Source organism: Stegastes partitus, unplaced genomic scaffold, assembly GCF_000690725.1.
Source record: "Stegastes partitus isolate 25-593 unplaced genomic scaffold, Stegastes_partitus-1.0.2 Scaffold1203, whole genome shotgun sequence".
NCBI lineage: Eukaryota > Metazoa > Chordata > Actinopteri > Pomacentridae > Stegastes > Stegastes partitus.
In genome coordinates, this window is record NW_007578934.1 from 85,783 (window position 1) to 104,858 (window position 19,076).

Genomic DNA, 19,076 nt, shown 5'->3' on the forward strand with positions numbered 1-19,076 from the left:
GCTCATTGATCAAGCCCTCCATTTACCCCGATCGCCCATTCTGTTTTTCTTTTCGGCTCGCTGACCAGGATGGACCACTGATGCGTGTTGCCGAAGCACAACATGGATACTGATGAGCGTCCAGACTCTTGTATTGCTTTACATGCAGTAGTTTGTCCTCATGTCCCAACATCTGCCTACATAATCTCATCATTTTGTGGTAAAAATGCACCTTTAACCCAACATGCATTGCGAATCAAAGCTCACTCCAGCTTTATTGATGCCTTAAATAAATGCACCATTTGTGCTTGCAGGACAAATGCAGCTGATTTGTACGGATAGCAGGCTGCAGATGTTTCACACAAATAGACAGACAAAGGTCACAGGGTTTAAACATCAGAGGACAGAACGCCTGAGGAGCAGAAAAACAGTCAGTTTTGTACACTAATCTAATCAAGCACATTAGCTTTTATTTGGAATTCTTTGCAGACTTAAGCAGCTCATGACAACCAGTTTTCCACTTTCTCCACAAGATGGACAGATCTCTTGAGATACATCTGTAAAAAGGAAATGCATCGTACAACAACAAGCTGTGTTTGTGTTTTGGATTGAAATCAAACAAGAGGTCCTCCCCGTGCTCCTCCAGCTTTATTGATAGTTTAAAATTACATTTCTATTTTCTAGGACTTCAGTTGCACTTTCCTTCCGACTTAAAAACTGAGTACAAGCAAATGGTATTTATACAGTAGTCTAAGTGATATTGTACAAAAATAACATTTTGATTTCTGTGAAAACATTTTTCATTCCCAAATAACTCCTAATTCTGCTGCTCTGACAACTGTTCTTGATGTTAAATTTTGCCAAGGTAAAAAAAAAAAAAGTTTCCAAAGCCATTTTTTTTCTTCTTTTTTTTTTAAAGGAAAAAGTCTACCTTGGACTACCAAGTGATATTTAAATTGTAAACAGATTTCTATAAAAGAATGATTCTTTTAATACCTCCAAAATTTTTTATATCTTAGTAATATAACATGTAGTTTGTTATCGCCCACTTTAGCTGCTTGTAGGGCTGAAATGCATCATGTTATGAACTGTTTCCATGTCATACTCTCTTGGCCAACTCATAACCCACTAAAACAAACCAAAATAACCATACATGGAAGTTTGGTTTCCATTTACTCCCTTCTTCTAGCTCATTTTACTGAGACTCACTTCCACAAGCTCAGAGGTCCTATAGATTCCCATAAGTTTAGTCCCATTTATTCATCTCTGATCACCAGTGGCTTGGAAAGGGGGGTTCTTTAACAAAGCATTATACATAACACCGCTACCAAACTAAAACATTTTTGTATTGAATGCAGAAAGATATTTTTTTCACCCCTTTCATTGTATTACATGTTGAGAGGCTCACTGGCCTGGGACTAGCCTCTGTTAGCCAACCTTTGGCCAGTGAAGAGGATTCAGAGAAAATAATACAACCAACCATCAATCTGAAAAAAGGAGGGGCAACAGAGGGCACTGATTATGCGGTGGCTTCAATGGTGCACTCTTTTGCCAGGTGGCCCGCCTTTCCGCAATTGTAGCAGTTAGTCTCGCTGGCTTTACTGCAATGCACAGCAACGTGACCAATCTCACCACACCTAGGAGAGAAACGAGAGGTTCAGTGGACTTTCAAAGTCAACACAATGAGCTGATTTAAAGGCTATAAATAGATAAAGAAGGATATAAAATAATCTCATAAAACAACACCGAAAGAAAAAGAAAGAAAAAAAGACATCTCTCAAAAGTCCACACTCACCTGTAACATTTCACTTTATCGCAGAGTTTCTGGATGTGACCAAACCCTCCGCACGAGTAGCACTTCTGCTCATTGGCATGGTCGCAGTCGCGAGCCATGTGGCCAGCTTTGCCGCAGGTGTAGCACAGCTGCTCTCTCTCCTTTTTGGGCTCCTTGCAGTCCCGGGAAATGTGACCACTCCTGTGGCAGTTGTAGCACGCTGGACAAGGGAAAACAACAATAGCAACCGCTGTCATTATGGCTTACATTACTGGTAATCTTAAAAACAACAAAAAAAGAAGTTTAGTAAAGAAATAATCTATACAAATTCTACAGACAGCATATTGCATATAATAATTAACCAGAATTGAAACGAAAGTACAAGCGCCACAATGCATACCATCCTCAGTTTGGTCACAGTCCCTGGCCATGTGTCCTTGATCTCCACACCGATAACAGAACAGCTCTGTAAAGCCACAGACAGATGTGTATGCAAAAATGAAAAGGACTACAAAGTTGGAATTTGCACTTTATTTCTATATATGGCTACAACTCCTTAAGTGTCTCGATTAGAATTAACATCGGTAAACAAATAAGGAATACTGTTCTGAGAAAACATCTGTATCCGATATGAAATGCAAAAAAAACAAAAAAATCAAACTAAACAGAAATCTCATGTATGGATGGGACACCTCTGTGATAATTAGCCTATACTAGGTGCAGCCAGCATAGTATATAGTACCCTTGCCTCGTCCCCGACCCCTGCCACGTCCGCGTTGACCGGTGGTATTGGGGCAATGCTTGACCCAATGCCCAGAACGGCCACATCCAAAGCACTCACTGCTGCTCATCTCCATTACCTAAACAAAGAAACAAACAAAAACACAATACACACTTATATATAAAATAAAAAAGTGCATTTACCACCTCATCGCCAACGCTGCGCCCATTTTGGCTGCGTTTTCCAGCCGTCTACCTCACCAAGGCTCTCACACCAAACACACAAAGGAAGACAGTTCTCTCCAAAAGGGGAATGTGGATGTTATCTTGGCATGCACCACCCTGATTTTCCACAAGGTTTAGTCATAACTAAACCCAGCTTTGACCCTCTAAACAGGCCAAATTCTGTGAAGCACGTGCACGGACAGAGGTATTTTAATCTGTGCCAAATTAGAGTGCTTCGAAAAATTTCCAATTGTGCTGATCCCAGTGACGTACGTATAATCACACCTGTTGCTGTAAATTATTGATAGGATATGGACACCAGCTTTTTTTTATTTTCTCCATTCTGGATTGGATAAAGTTTACTGGGCGCTCTTGTGGCAATTAAGCTGCTTAGTATGATGTTAAAACCTTAAAGCATTCATTTAACATAATACTTGTCACTGATGGCTAAATCTGTCTGAACTACTTAATTTTAACGTGCTGTAGCTCCACATGCATATTACATTAAGACACAATTGGTGTAGCAGTCTGCTGATGACTGATTTTTATTTTCTCCCCTACATTTTATGGATGCAGGTGTTTACACCAGTCATCATGGATATAAATACCACATGCTTCTGCAGAGTGGCCAAAACTCCAATCCTCTTTTGTGCACAGTTTTGGAAATTCCTGAAGATTGCAATGATTTTAACATGTGTGGGTCAAACAACATCACGGCACAACTCACACACCCGTATGGTCAAGGCTAGCATTGTGACTACCACGGGGATCTAATCTACGGTCAAACAGAAGGAGGGGGGGGGACGACATTTTTTCTGCAGCAGAATCTATCATAACTGGCCATCAGACTACAATTTACTACAAAGCTAACTTACACGACTTCATCAGTGGGATCATGCTGTGATCGCCATAGGTCAAACTTCTGTTTGCTGACAGCGCTGAAGACATCAAGTCAGGAAGAATGTGAGTTAATGAGTAATCAAATTGCTCGCAGTAAATAGCCAAAAAAAGACGACGTGGGAGAACAAAAACGAGGCGGCTGCATTTAAATGGCCTTGTATAGACATGATGGCAAAGTGTTGCTATTTATTCCTATAATGGTCAACGCCGGGCCTCAGTTTACAGCATGGGTCACATACCAGATTTGAACCATTTACTTTATTGTTTCTTTGAATGGGGGCTAGTTCAGTCTAAATTGATCCGGAGAAGTGAGTCCAGTTAACGCTGCACGCCGCTGACTACCACAGAAATGACCATGACAGCATGCCGTGGATTGTATGCTAACTAGGGAAGCTAGCTTCAGAGGGCAGCACGTCGCATCGTGTTATGTTGATTAACCATCTGCAAACAAACAATGCAGGGGTCTAGCCTACAATAACCTGACTCCTCGTGTTTTAAAAGGCACAAACAGGCCGGCTATATCAAGTACGTGGAGCAGACTATGTGATTCCGGAGTATTCCAGCGCCCGCAAAAACAGAAATCAAATGCCAAAGGTTGCAGCTACGCTAACGTTGGCCTAGTCACGTTGATTTTTCTGCGCACTCGCGAGACGCCAGTGCTGCTGGCTAGCACATGCTAGCTCACCACCGCACCGCCACGACCAAGAAGCACGGTTCAGTCGACGATCAATCCCGTTCCTCCAGTAAGAAAGTGTCGATCCGGCACGTATAGCGATAAATGTTTGCAACAGACGGTTTTTGACGGGCATTCGAGTGATTTTACCATAAGAACAAAATTTCCCGCGCAGGGCGCACACACCAAAGTCGTTGTGACGAGCTAGCGTTAGCAGGCCGGACCGAGAACCAGATGCTCCGTTATTAAGAGCGAATCAAATCAAACCCTTGCGTGGTCACGGAAAAAAACAAGATCAAACGCTTAATTTTTCGTTATAACCACTTTCAACGCGACAGAGTTTCAAAGTTAGTAGATATACAACATCTACTGGTTAAATGAATTTTAATGCCGTTTTATTGCTTACCTTGATGGCTACCTAGCTATGTCAGTGTTTACGCCTCCTTCTTTGCGCTACATGCGGTGTGAGCAGGAGTTCCTGAATTGTCATTCACAGTATCCAGTAGAAACCTGCGCAGTCATTGGCCACATACTCTGCAAACAACCAGTCAGACGAGAGGATATCTGGACACCGCCTCTACGAATTAGCCAATCACGGATGCGGAATCGTCCCTTTTCCCTTAATCGACTAACCTCACTTTACCCAGTTCATTTTTATTAACATTTAAAATCTTCTTAAAATGAAAAACAATGTAGAATTTTGCAGCAGAAACAAACCTAAATTACAATTGGCACTACTTCTGCTAGCCCTACAATTAAACATAATGCTATTGTTGGTAATAATTCAGACAATATTTTCCTATAATTAACAACATGGTCTGTATGCTGTATGGAAAGGCCACAAGATAGATAAAGTAATAAAATGCACACTATTCTTTACATTTTAACTGAAAACCTTGTTAGGTAGCCTCATTTTATTCATGCAAAATAAGTTGATGTAAATCTACATACTAAGGTATATTGTCTGTGAGCAATTTCAAGAGGCTGCTCACAGAATATGTGCTGAGGCTGTATAGTGACCTCTCTGATCTCCTTCCACTTTAGCTAATGTTCTAAATACATGCACAGTTTTATTCAAACCAAAAACAGAAAGTAAGACGGATCCCAGAAGCAACTATGTTTACACAATCAGCGCAATAGCCTGTATAGAGATCTGTATCTGGTTTTGGTTGCGATGGATGAAAATGTTTATTTAGATTTCAAGTCAAAAGGAAATTTGTAGTATTATTTTTTTTTTTAATGACTAAACTATATCAGAAAGCTTTGAATCAGAGCAATCAAGCAACATCAGAATTAATAGTTTTGAGTTATTAGGCCAGAACCACTGACAGTTATGTGAATACTGTGCTAAAACAAAATAAATCTTAAAAAGTAAACCTAAAAACTCCAAAGTATTTTTCCCCCACTTTTCCCCGCACTTGAAATGATAACCTATAGGATATAAATTACTGTAGATATTTTCTGTAAAGAATACCCCACAATTTAATGAAAACCACCCAAAAACTTTTAAGGATCTGACATTCAAATGCCAATGCAAATAGGCCTAAAATATTGCCTGATCATAACAAACATACACTGGTGGGTGTGTGTATTTCAAACAGCTGATTATGTGAACTTATCACAGTACAACATCTACTGCTTAATGAGTCCTGGCTGCATCACATTTTGAATACATGATGACTGATAGAGACACAATCCATGGAAGCTGCAAGCATCTCAGCTAACCGGCCTGAGTGCTCTGTCAGATCAATAAGTGGGAAAGATGCATTCATTTCAGTCTTAAGGTGGTTTTGGTCGAAAAGCTCTGAGATAGCAATTTCTACTTTCTGCGCACTTCCTTTTGAAGCCCACAACCTTTAATGCAAAGCAGATAAAAATATAATCACCTGCGCTCCATAGTTCTGAAATGATTAAGAGATGTATAACTATATTATCCCACGCTGTCTGAAACACATTAGTACAGTTGTGTGTAGGGTGGGGTACCTTAAAACGCTCCACAATGACAAAGCCCTGCCCTCATCTTCACAGAAACAGTATTTGGTGTTTCTGTTACTTGTTAGATTGAATATCTGTCAGAAAATGCCACAATCAGGACAGCAGACTAAACTGTAAATTCAGAGATGTAAACAAAAGGTAGAATGTGCTGTTAGAGAAGAATAGCATGGCTTTGTGATTTTTTTTTGCTGTCCAGCTAAAATTTCCTGCTGCTGCTTTATGGAAACAATGTAAGCTGAACACCATCCGGGATGTTGATAAGGCTGTTTTATTCTCAGATGGTGTCAACTCCAGTGTGCTGAAAAGGACCTATGAGCCATCTGTGATTAGGGTACCTCAGGGGACCCACACCGGGGATGCTACGGAGATGGTGAACACATGGTGAGTGTGGAGGGTTTGGTTTCACAGTGAGAATGAACTGTAGTCTTGATGCTGTGGGGAAAAAACACATCAAAATCCACCGTAAATGAGAAAATGATGCTTTTCCTACAACAAAAAATATAGGTGGGATTTATTTGTAGGTATAACCCACACGCCTAACTGCAAGTTCTTGTGTTTTTGGTCAGATATGTAAAATAAACAGCTGAAAAGCTTTTATTTTTTTTAATTGTCATTCTGTAATTTCCAACATTTCCTACAATGAACATTGCAGTGTCTCCTTATCTCCAGATGATGGTGCACTTGGAGTTAACATGGATTTGCTTCAAACCGGTAGTGGACAGATTTTTTTTTTTTTTTTTTTTAGTTTTCAAAAGATACAGTTGCAATTACTGTTTTCATAAAAGTGCATTTTAAAACTATAATATTGTTGAACATGCAGTTACCTTTGGGAAATCATTGCAAGTAGGAGTCCACTGGACTGCAATTTAGACTACAGAAAAGGACTTTAAAGTATATGTTAGACATGATCATATAAGGAATTTGACATTTCAAAATAATCAGATGTGGATTTTGTTATTTCTTTATTTTTATTTTTTACCAGTAAAAACATCAGTATCGCAGAAGTGGGAGGGCTTAGGTTTGTGCTATAGTTGCGCAGTGTGAGTGATGCTTGCAACTCTTGTTATGACTGTAAGGTCCTGTTTCAATCACTGGCGTCAGACGGACGCACGACACCGACTCAAACCGCTTCACCTTCTCCCGAACAACGTAAATATTGATTTGAAAAGCGAAGCGAACAAGTCGTGGGAGTTTTTCCTGTGAAAGCGCTTCGCTGGACCTTTCAGAATATCGCTCTTCGTGTCACTTTGAGGGTCCGACGGGATTTTTCTCCCCCTTTTTTTCCCTTTCCTCGCATTCACCGCGACTGGGAGATAAAAACTTTTTTCTTCTCTTATTTTTAGGCGCTTCGTTGGAAAAAACAAACCAGCCTGTGACCTTCACGTCTTTACATCGATGCCAGTTTTTTATTTTATTATTTTACAGGAGACGACATTTTTCGACACACTTTCTGGACTTTTCTCTCGCTTTGACTTTTTCCTCTTTTCTTTGAACGCGTTGCAAATATGATGATGTCACCGACGCCACTTTTTCCTGAAGTTATGGCGGAGCACAACTTTTTTAACTTCTCTTGGTGAGCATGTACGAGCTACTGGCGCTTAGCATTGCCTCTGTTCGACTTGTGTTAGAAGTGGAAACTGGTATTGTTTAACCCGCTTGAGACCGAGTAAATGCGGGCGTTTCAACAAGTGAAAATTGAATGGAGGGCGAAAGGGAGCCGTGCGGTGAAGTTTAACGATATAGTCCGCCTCACTGGGCCTTCGGGGCAATTTCACTGTTATAACTGGATCTTACGAGGCCTTACGAAAACACACGTAGCTAACATTAGCTTATGTAGTTGTGCAAACTTCTGTATGTACTTCAGTCGTTGTCGTACTACTCTTTTATTTACTTATTTATTTTTAGTAATACGTTTAATGGCTGCTCCAGTGAAAGCGGTCAATAACTCAGTTTAGTGGCCTTCTCTTCCTAACCCTCCCAGATAACACTAACCTGCTGCTGCTGCTGACATTGATCTCACCTACATTTATGACTTTGAAGGCTTCACAGGAGCCTTTATGTGGATGCAAAACTGCTATTAACTTGTGTTATTTGGACTGACCTGTGCAGATCTAAGCAGAGTAAAGTCGTAATTATTCCAGACTTACCATATTTTCTGTTGGTGCCCTTTTCTGGATGGATCACAGCACTTGTTTTGAACACAGTTCCAGCAGCATGGTGGGGAGCAGGGTGAAGGACTCCACAGATCTCAAAGTTCCTGCTTTTCCCTACTTCTGTGCAAACCGGTTTATGTTTGCTGTGACAGTGAACCACCAGTTGCACTAAATCGTCCCTGCACTGTGTAACAGATCTCTGCACCAGACACATCAGAGATAAGTGGGGAGTTTTTGCAGCGTGAATGTGTACGTGCCCAAATGTGAAGACCGGTAATCAGTGAAAACCTTCTGTTGTGTATGTATGGCCACACAGTTTGTAGTGGAAACAAAGCAGGAGAGGGACCATGTTTTGTTTGTGATGGCTTCGTCCAAGTTGAGTTAAAACAGCTAAAGAGATTTCTTCACAATGCAAAGTTATATTTTCTTACTTTTCTTGTGTTTTCAAGTTATTCTTACCTTCTACTCGAATAAAAATACTGTGATTCTTTGCTGCAAGTTCTGAAGTGGTGAGCTTTAGTGGTCTGACCATACAGACAAAGGATTCTGTTGAAAGCATACACTCCAAATAACACGTCTGACCTCTGTGGTGGCCTGAGATTCTTCAGGTTTGAGTGGATTAGTTTGTCTACATTGCTCTGCTGCTCACTTTAAAAAGGAACCTTACGTGTGGTATTCTGTAAAATACTGGCCGAGTTTGATATAGGGTAGGACCACTGAACAGGTCAGTAAGAAAATCTTCTTTACTGTTCATGTTGTAGGCCTTGCTGCTTACCACAATGGTCCTAATCAAGCCATAATCCAAGAGGGTTGCCCCTGTTAAGATTATTTTTAGATATTACATCAAACAAGTTGCTGTAACCCAAATCTGTCTTTGTTTTGCTGCTGTTTTTCCTGCTGTGAAAGCTCATCACTCTTAGAAACCAATTGTAGCTGACACGCACTCAGGCCAATTATAGCTGCTTTTCTAGTGTTAAAAACGTCACCTTTTAAAACTCCATGCCTCAGTGTTTGATAATTAGGGTAGAGAAAAGCAATTTAAACAGTTACATGCCCTCAAAAAGAACGATGCACAAGTGCACATAATGAAAAACTTCTACATCCTACTTCTTTTCGCAGGCTTAGTCGTCTACACTGTGACATCAGTATCTTTACAAAGTTGTACAAGCACTAATGTAATACTGACTTTGACACATTTTTTTCAGACCATTGCGAGCACTTGGCTTTTCTAATGGAGCACCTTCAGGGAGCGTGGAAGACCCTGAGTAACGGCTTCGGAATGAAGGACTCTGCGTTTGAGAGCCCCTGCCTTTCCCCAACCATGGTCCAGGGCTTTCCCTGCCAGCGTCGCTCCTCCGATGACAGCAAGATGCCCGACTCCAAGGCTAGCAGCACTATCCGCGTCTACCTCCCAAACCAGCAACGCACTGTGGTGAGTTTATTTATGCTGGAGACGGAAGATGACACGCTGGTAACTCTGTGAATTTTGCTACCTTGCAGCTCCAGACTTCAAATATGGCCTCAGAAATACACCATCGGGACAAAGTTCTTTAAAGACACTTGGAGCTGCTTACATCCTGTGTTTTGTTTTTTTTTGTCCTTATTTTTGTCTTTAAGGTAAACGTGCGACCAGGTATGACTCTACAGAACTGCCTGTTTAAAGCATTGAAGGTGCGAGGTCTGCAGCCTCAGTGCTGTGCTGTCTTCAGGCTTCATCCAGGACAGAGGAGGTGAGCTCAGGATTGTTTGGCATGGTGTAACCAGAGTTAATGAAATCACAGCTTTTAAAGATCACGTATGTGCCTGCTGTTGATATTTTTCTAAGCTTTCTGTTTTTTGTTTTTTTTGTTTCCTTTTAAATAAGTAAAAAATTACGGATGGATTGGAATACTGACTCGACCTCACTGATCGGGGAAGAGCTGCAGGTGGAGGTTTTAGATCACGTTCCTTTGACGACACATAATTTTGTGAGTATCTTAAGCATTTACAAGATCCTCAAAGCTCAAAAAGGAAAAATCCCTGAAGTAATAAATACATATTGTTTTCTGTCATTTTCAGGTTCGGAAAACATATCTGAAACTAGCGTTCTGTGATATTTGCCAGAAGTTTCTTTTGAATGGTTTCCGTTGCCAAACGTGTGGCTACAAATTCCATGAGCATTGTAGCACCAAAGTGCCCACGATGTGTGTGGACTGGAACAATATCAGACAACTCCTGTAAGTTTGTACAATGTAAATAAAAGGCCATGAATAGCTTGTCAGTGCATTCGTTAAACAATGTTTTCTCTTTGTAATTGCATCAAGAATGATTATGGAAATATAACTGATAGGCATATTTGCCGACTTCAACACATTATCTGCATAGAAGCTTAGAATTTAATTAAAAAAGATAAAAATTGGAAGTAGAAATCATAGTGCTGCCAAGATATGAAAGAAAAGCACGCTCTACAAGATACTACAGTTCCTCTGATTATATCTAAGTGCAAATACGTCACTTTGCATGCTTGAACTCAGAAGAGAGGATTATTAGTTGTATTTGCATGCAGGCTGCAGCACTGATGGTAATCATTGAAAGATCCATATCAGTCACGTTGAACAAACAAGGCTCCTTTACCTGACAACCACAGTGGTCTATAGCACTCAGCCGTTATAGCACCAAAACTTTTCCAGGAACGCTTTACAATGAGTTAGTCAGACTCCATTTCTTTCTTCAGGTTGTGTCCAACACCCGGTGAGAGTGGTGCCCCGTCCCTGCCACCGCTGACGTCCCGGCGTATGAGAGAATCCTTAACGCGGTTTCCAAGGTGAGTTTTTGTCCTCAGTCTATCCATACATATCCTTTTTGTTTTTTTGAATTATTATTTCATTTAGATTCAAAGGCAAATTCAAGCTTTTTGGACATCACAAAGTCATTCTGTAGTTTTGCTACTGTGGCAATGATAGAGGAGGAAACGGTTTCACTGAACTGAGCCCTCCTTTTTTTTGTGACCAAAGGAAAAAGTGTTTTTTTCTTTTTCTTTAAAGGTGCTCTGTAGAGCTTTCTTGTAAACCACCAGAAGTTGCTGTTTACATTCAGTGTGTATCCTTGAGCTCCAATAAATGTGTTTAAATGCATTTTTCTTCCTCATAAAATGTTTGCAAAGCTCGTTTTTAAAAGTCATTTAAATCTTGTATTGTTTACATCCATGGTTACCTGGTAATAATCTTCCCCTTTTCCTGTCTTTATTACCGAATTGCTGCATATTTTGGCGTGTTACCGCCACATGTAGATCACCTAAATAGCAGTAAACTATTGGCAGGCATGTGCATCGTGTAAACCTCCGTGTCCTTACGTGTCCTTGTGCGTGTAAATGAGCTAAACAGAACTGGGGCTTGGAAAAACAGCTTTGCAGCACTAAAAGTCAACAAAATCCATGTAGAACCTTTAATGCAAAGAGTGTGCAGTCTGTGATTATAGTGATTATGAATGAATGCCCATATTTTGTTGGAAAGTAATCCTTTTGTCCAGAGTAATGCTTATGAACTACTTTATTGTATCACTCACTCTTCTTCAGTGTAGTTATGGTTGGATAGAGCTAATGATCAAGGTGCTCCTTGGTCTACAAACTGATGGCAAACTAAAAGAACCATGCAATACTTGAATTAATATGCTGGATGAGGGCTCTGCAAATAGGGGTTGAGATGTTTAAGTACTAAAAAAACCATTGTCATTTTGTATTATTTGTTATGCTTGACTGCAATGCAATTGTTATGTTGTAATTTCGTAAGAACCCTAATCGTAATTGAATTAAATCCTGTTTTTAATGACGGCCCTAGCTTAAGGGGGGGTTTACCAGGCCAAGAGCTGATGTAACGAGGTGTAAAAAGAGTCTGTTGTTTCAGTGGCACTTAAAATGGTTAAAAAGTACTCTAGGCTGCCAAATTAGCACTCACAAAGTATCAAGTTGCTCCATGTAAACCATTCTCAAATACTCTTTCGAAACATAGTTTTGCGTTGCCAAAAGGGGGGATTGTTGTTAAGGAGTGGACTCTGTGTTTGTAAGTGTGATATAACATGATCTCTGTTTATATATGTCATTCATCTGGGGTTACCACTGTCCCCGTTTTAACTAGCACCTGCAGTAGAGCACGGTCAGTGCAGCAACAGGAGGTGCACAAAGAAGGTTTAATGAGTTCAAAGCTGCAAGTTTTGTTCAGGCACAATTCATGTATGTTACTTTGTTAATGTTTTAACTTGGTAAAATTCAGATGTTGGTCTTGCAAGCAAACGTCTCAAGTCAGACCAGCGTTTGGATTATTTGGAGATTAACATATTTGGCTGTTGAGCTTTGTACTCTTCAACTGAGCCAACACTGATCTTGGCAAACATCAAGGGCAAAATACCTCTACACTGTCAAGTTAGCCAAAAATGGCACTAAGGGACGGCCACAATAAAATGAACCAATAACTACTTCCCCACAAGGCTATTTTTCAGTTTTACTTTGTTTTTGTTGTTGCTGTACTGTTTTGGTTAAACAGTGAAGCATACTTCATATTGACAGTGTGTGTGTGCTAGCAGGCTGTTGAGGGGACATGTTACACAAAAAAAAAAAAAAAAAAAGCTTGAATAGTGAAAGTGAGAGAAAATGACAGGAATGAAACCAGAGAGCCCCTGCACCAACTATCACCACACCCACAGTGGCTAAATTTTTAAAAAGTTACAGAACTCAGGGTTTCTGTCTGTTAAATGTTAGTGGTTTGTGCCATTCTAAAGCATCAAACAGCGCAATCTTAATATCTGGTTCTTGTTCGCCCTCACAGCTCAGCCCACCGATATTCCACCCCTCATGCCTTCAACTACACCACACCCTACCCACCCACAGGCGGCGGTCTCTCCCAGAGGCAGCGCTCCACTTCCACACCCAACGTCCACATGGTTAGCACCACCCTGCATGTAGACAGCAGCATGATCGAGGTAACTACACACCATATGGGCCCCTTGGGTACTCCTGTAGGTTCAGGCAACCACTCCTAAAATATCTCATGCCTGAGAGTGTTGTTGCCCTCCTACGTACATCTCAGACATTCCAACTATCTTCGTCTTGCTTTTTACCTCTGTGTTAAGTAATCCACCTAGGTAGGGCTGAGTTGTTTTTTTTCTTTTGAATTCCCCTGATTGTATCTTATTTTAGAAAGTTGTAATATGTGTGACATTTGACTTCCTCTGTTCAGTTCTACTTTCTGCTTTTTCGCTGTCACTGTTCTTGCACAATCAACTCGCTAGTTTTTCCTGCTTCGTAGACTATTTCCCCTATATTTTGTCCAGGTACAAACCTGGGCTCACTTTTGTCATTGTTGCTTCCTCACTTTCCTTTACTCTGTCCCTTTCCCTCCTGTATCCTCACTGGCCTGTTGTATTGTACCCTACTGGGGAGTAGCTAGACTGCCTGAATACCTCCCCCAGCTCCTGGTGCCATAGATTCTGGCTGAAGAGGAAAGTAGGTATTGTGCACTTCTCCCAGTCTTTTGTTGAGGCCTCACCTGAGATTCCAGAAAAGGTTAGAAAGCGGAGTGTCTGTGTGCAGTCTGAGTGGCATGTCTTGCAAACAGGCTATCTGCATTTATATCAGTCAAACCATGAGTGACAGCACAGCATGCGGTTTAGGATTTGAACAAGCTAACCAGACTCTGTCTCTGTTTTATCTCTTTAGGATGCAATGCGTGATCATGACTCCGGTAAGTGCTTGCTCTGCATTTCATTGGCTTTATGTTATATACTTTAAGGAAGCATCACGCCTCCTCCTTCACCGTCAACACAAATTTTCCATTGATCTACAACACAAATTCAGATCTTTTTTCACTGACTGTCTGACTGTCAAGTCATCTGCCTTTACAATCTAAAGTTCTCAGTGCAGAATCTGACATCAGGGTCCTTGTTACATTATATAGGAATTTTTTAAAAAGCTCAGCAATTGAGAATAGGAATGCAAGACTGAACTGGATGAGATAGGCCTTTGCACACCTTTTGTCATCAATCCATATATTTTTCATTTTACTGACGACTTTTGTTCATCTTCATATATGACATGCTATTTGACGGGGAATTAGAAATGAAAGAATTCTCAATGGGACATTTGGGTTTAAATCAAAGGCTGTCCCTAAATGTATGATGTGCATCATATGTATAGTGTGTTTGCCATTTTGTATCTATATCTATAGCTGTCTAGCTATAGTTCTGCATTGCGTAGAAAAAATGGCATAGAAAAACTTCTATGACATCCGTGTAAAAGGAATATCCTGAGTAGTTAGTTGTAATTTTGAATATGTGAAGTGTGTACTCAAAGATGCGGACACAGCCTTCCATCCGTAATTCCTTTGTTCTCTTTCGATTTGTATCCCTAAAGCGGGTAGTTCCCCCAACCAGAGCCCTACTGGCTGGTCCCAGTCCCAATCCAAAGTCCCTGCACCTGCCCAGCGAGAGAGGGCCCCATCCTTCAACACTCAGGAGAAAAATAAAATTGTAAGTTGTGTGTTTTGACATGTATAGTGTGTACACAGTAAATAATTGGTGCAGTCTGTCTTTCAGTAAGGCGCCTTTTGATACCACCTTATGTTTATGTTGTGTGTCATCAGTTGCATCTTTTTGATTTGTGTTAATCCAGAGGCCTCGGGACAAGCGGGACTCTAGTTACTACTGGGAGATCGAGGCCAGTGAGGTTTATCTGCACTCCCGCATTGGCTCAGGCTCCTTTGGAACTGTATACAAAGGAAAATGGCATGGTAGGAATGCATTACAGACGGGGCAGGGCACCGTCAGGTTCACCACTTTCACATTTTCACACCACACTCCACATTTTAAAGTGAGTTAGCCAACAAACAAAGGCTTTTCATATGAGCTTTGTAGATTTTTTAATACATTGATTATTTTTGTAATAGGTGATGTAGCAGTGAAGATTTTAAAGGTTACTGACCCTACACCGGAGCAGTTCCAAGCATTCAGGAATGAAGTGGCCGTCCTGAGGTAAGAAATTACCAGAACACTGTGTTGTTGTTGTTGTTGTTGTTGTTGTTTTGCTGTCTTACTTTTCAGCTGTTTCTAAAGTTGCAAACTTGGTGAATCATCTTCATTGCTAACTTCTATCTTATCTTTGGTATGGTGATTTCCTCTTCCCCTCTGCTTCTGGTCGCAGGAAAACACGACATGTCAACATCCTGTTGTTTATGGGCTACATGACGAAGGACAACCTGGCCATTGTGACCCAGTGGTGTGAGGGTAGCAGCCTCTACAAACACATTCATGTCCTGGAGACAAACTTCAAGATGATCCAGCTCATAGACATTGCTAGGCAGACAGCTCAGGGCATGGAGTAAGTCGCAGAGAATCAGCTGCTCCGATAAATCAAAGTAAATATCACTGACGCATCATCTAACTTTTTTTTCTTCATTTCTAGCTATCTGCATGCAAAGAACATCATTCATCGTGACATGAAGTCCAACAGTATCCTCTCTGTTTGTTTTTCAGTGTGCGCTCCAGTAAGATAAAAGCATGTAATGAACTGTAATCCCCAAGCTGTGCAGCATCTGTCTTTCCTACACGTGTTTTTAGCTGTGATTCCTTGACACCAGCGCAGACATTTTCTTGCATGAAGGGCTAACGGTGAAAATTGGAGACTTTGGTCTGGCTACGGTGAAGGCCAGGTGGAGCGGCTCACATCAGGTGGAGCAACCATCTGGATCCATTCTTTGGATGGTCAGTGACACAGTTTAAACCCGTTAACAGCAGCACTCTAGGGCTGGGTCCGTCTTTATGAATTTAAAAAATAGATATATGTGTTAAGGGGTTTGAGACACTAAGCAGAACTGTAATTAAAAATTGTTCACCATTATGCTTGTTTTTTGGGGTTTTTGACAGGCTCCTGAGGTTATCCGGATGCAGGATAACAACCCCTACAGCTTCCAGTCTGATGTCTATTCCTATGGAATTGTTCTCTTTGAGCTCATGACGGGAGAGCTCCCTTACTCCCAGATAGCCAACAGAGATCAGGTAAAGTCATTTACTCATATCATACTGTATGCCAGGCAGCAGTAGTTTAGCACTACAGCGAGGCATGTAGGTGACATTGCTATGATGAGTCTCTGCCATTTTGTCTTCCACACACACACCCGTTAATTGTAATTGTCTAGCACATTGATTGTGCTTGACAACTGTTAACTTCAGGCTTGCAATTTGTTGCCACCTTGTTAAATTTGATTATGTCAAACAGAGTTGTAACTCCACAGTCAGTCATGTGTCTAAGCTGTAGTCTGTGCCTGGGTTTCAATGTCAGGCTGTGAACCCAGGCCAGAAGGTGGTGGAAAGACACTGTGCCGCTGTCTGAAGGGGGTTGTGGTGCTGGCCTTAGGCCCACCACGGAACAGAGGCAGGCGCCGTGGAGCCACTGGCCTAATTTTAGACCCCGTAACACAACCCTGTATGTGTGTGAGAAAACGGGCGCATGGGTATGTGTGTCTGTAATTTTTTGACCTGTCATCGGCCACGAGACGTGGCGTGGATCATATCTGCCTCTTTACCCATTTCGGTTAACTGTCTTAGTTCAAATTAGACTAAGACTCTCTACAAAGTATGACCATAATTCGTGTAATGATCCACTGTTGTACCTTATTCTCCTTGATACTGTAGAATGACTTTGTACTCAGCTGATCTGGCAAGCACATAGAGTACTCCTATCATCCTTTATCTCTGCAGGATCATGCACTCATGCTTTCACAATAGCTCCAGTGTTTTAAATGTCTGTCACCTTAGACTCACTGGCCATGCTTCTAAAGTATCTGCGAGATGGACTGCTGATGTAGGATTGATCAAGTGTCTCATACAGCTGCACTGGCTTCCATCTGTAGTTCAAATATTGTTTTTAAATGTGATCACTGCTCTTCTAAGTCTCCTCTGCTCTTTGTTACTCCCCTCCATCAGATTATTTTCATGGTGGGAAGAGGCTATCTGTCCCCAGACCTCAGTAAGCTCTACAAGAACTGCCCTAAAGCCATGAAAAGATTGGTGGCTGACTGCATCAAGAAGTCCAAGGACGAGAGGCCGCTCTTTCCACAGGTGAACTATACTCTTGGTAACTGTAGACATCAAGCTGTCTCGTTTGTTAAACTCATCTTAACTTTTCTCCTCTTTCATGAATTTTTAGATCTTGTCGTCCATTGAGCTTCTCCAGCATGCCCTCCCTAAGATAAACCGCAGTGCCTCAGAACCGTCCCTGCACAGAGCCTCTCACACAGAGGACATCAATGCCTGTACTCTGACCTCCACCAGACTGCCTGTTTTTTAGAGGCTCAGACAGTTCTGTCCCTCCTCCTCTTCGTACACTTACCCTCCTCAAAATGTACAACTTAGCCCAAACGTTCAGTATGCCCAAATTCTCTTCGTAAAGATGCTACTATAGACCAACAGATGTACATGCAATCATACATAAACCCATGTTAATCAATACAATATGCAAGTAAATGAGGAGAGAGGGGGAAGTGCACAGAGAAGTGTGTCTGAGATTAACTTTGGAAGCGACTGAGTGATGATGGATTGTAGTCGGATGTACATATGAAGCGGTTAGCATAAGATACATCAAGGGGATACCTTGCTTCATGTCGGCATTGTATTTGGTATAAGTTGTAAATATATGCACGCACACCTACCTAAGACAACGATGAATGGACATTGAAGGAAGCTCAAGAGAAAAACAGATGCGTCTCTTGATTTGGGTTCTGTGATGTGAAGCACGCCCTTCTGTGAGGCCGCCCTGCGTTCTGAGGAAGAGGACTTTTTACGCTTACCTGCCTTAAGAGGAAACAAAGCCTGGACTAAGATCCTGCACAACTTCACCTCCTCTTATCACAAAGCCGTTGGATGTAGTCCATTTAGTTGCACAGTAGTAGTTGATTTTTGCATTGTCTTAAATGGGGTAGACATGGGAGATATTTTTTGTCTTTTTGTTGTTGTTGTTGTTGACTTCTTTTGTCTTTATTTTTGGGCCATTTTGGATGAATTATAGCCTGTCAGACAGTGAGCATGAGTGATGATGGAAATCTGCACATTTTTGAGTAAAAGCAACGGTTATGTTTCAACAGTGTACTCGGTGGTTTCACAGCTCTGAGCGAACCGATCTGTAGATCCCCACACATCCTTACCAGTCCTCACCATCGGTAGATTATCATGAGCTGGACATTCGGCAGTCGTCTTAAATATTTAAAATGATTGGGAAACTAATTTGTATTTGTTTATCATGTCACTTTCAGGAGGTTAAACGTTTTATTGTGAACTTGGTGAGAAAGTTGTCTATTCAATATTTTAATAAAATTAAGTTAAATTTCTTTGCCAAATCAAAATGTATGGATCATCTTTCTTCTTGTTGTGGAAATTTATTGATTAGTCAGCATACTGATGATGTGGATCACTTGAACTTTATCTTAAGTGCAGTGATGGAAGCAGGTAATTTGGGTAGTTGGCATCACATTTTACTGCCTCTCTTCTGGTTCACTAACGGTAAAATCCCACACATGTGCAAGACTTTGTGGCAGGGTGTAATGTTTGCTGTAACAGTGGCAACGTGGTGTAACCTCACAGGGGATCCAGTCCAGACATGCCACCAAGGGATTCCACCATTGGCTGATGCCACAGT

At 41.2% G+C, this 19,076-nt stretch overlaps 2 protein-coding genes across 9 annotated transcripts; one reads left to right on the plus strand and one right to left on the minus strand.

The window, feature by feature from the left end:
* Positions 1–605: 605 nt before the first annotated feature.
* On the minus strand, positions 606–8,428 carry cnbpa (CCHC-type zinc finger, nucleic acid binding protein a). Of its 4 annotated transcripts, none has more exons than XM_008297254.1 (5): positions 8,414–8,428; positions 2,502–2,613; positions 2,154–2,219; positions 1,775–1,973; positions 606–1,616 (listed from the first exon to the last, which is right to left on the minus strand). In XM_008297254.1, the coding sequence occupies exons 1-5, from the start codon at positions 8,414–8,416 to the stop codon at positions 1,499–1,501; spliced, it is 498 nt and encodes a 165-aa protein (XP_008295476.1). In that variant the 5' UTR covers positions 8,417–8,428; the 3' UTR covers positions 606–1,498. The 4 variants fall into 4 exon arrangements, with proteins under 4 accessions (XP_008295476.1, XP_008295473.1, XP_008295474.1 ...); XM_008297251.1 differs by having other exon boundaries at positions 2,496–2,613; XM_008297252.1 differs by lacking the exon at positions 8,414–8,428 and adding an exon at positions 4,678–4,770 and having other exon boundaries at positions 2,496–2,613.
* raf1a (Raf-1 proto-oncogene, serine/threonine kinase a) lies at positions 6,564–18,783 on the plus strand. Of its 5 annotated transcripts, none has more exons than XM_008297247.1 (18): positions 6,564–6,647; positions 9,625–9,851; positions 10,037–10,149; positions 10,284–10,386; positions 10,478–10,635; positions 11,133–11,222; positions 13,219–13,372; positions 13,836–13,955; positions 14,109–14,133; positions 14,802–14,917; positions 15,060–15,177; positions 15,334–15,418; positions 15,588–15,764; positions 15,849–15,895; positions 16,029–16,147; positions 16,310–16,441; positions 17,369–17,503; positions 17,592–18,783. In XM_008297247.1, the coding sequence occupies exons 2-18, from the start codon at positions 9,651–9,653 to the stop codon at positions 17,730–17,732; spliced, it is 2,034 nt and encodes a 677-aa protein (XP_008295469.1). In that variant the 5' UTR covers positions 6,564–6,647; positions 9,625–9,650; the 3' UTR covers positions 17,733–18,783. The 5 variants fall into 5 exon arrangements, with proteins under 5 accessions (XP_008295469.1, XP_008295468.1, XP_008295470.1 ...); XM_008297246.1 differs by lacking the exon at positions 6,564–6,647 and adding an exon at positions 7,335–7,839; XM_008297248.1 differs by lacking the exon at positions 6,564–6,647 and adding an exon at positions 7,335–7,839 and having other exon boundaries at positions 13,219–13,333.
* The last annotated feature ends 293 nt before the right edge of the window (positions 18,784–19,076 follow it).

Bases quoted from the DNA above. Each gene is read 5' to 3' on its own strand.
- cnbpa (XM_008297251.1), bottom strand. The intron at 1,974-2,153 runs GTATGCATTGTG...TCCCTTGTCCAG, and splicing joins CTGTGACCAAACTGAGGATG to CGTGCTACAACTGCCACAGG. The intron at 1,617-1,774 runs GTGAGTGTGGAC...TTTCTCTCCTAG, and splicing joins GATAAAGTGAAATGTTACAG to GTGTGGTGAGATTGGTCACG.
- raf1a (XM_008297247.1), top strand. From the start codon at position 9,651: ATGGAGCACCTTCAGGGAGCGTGGAAGACCCTGAGTAACGGCTTCGGA. The intron at 11,223-13,218 runs GTGAGTTTTTGT...TCGCCCTCACAG, and splicing joins TCCTTAACGCGGTTTCCAAG to CTCAGCCCACCGATATTCCA. The intron at 13,373-13,835 runs GTAACTACACAC...ACTGGGGAGTAG, and splicing joins TAGACAGCAGCATGATCGAG to CTAGACTGCCTGAATACCTC.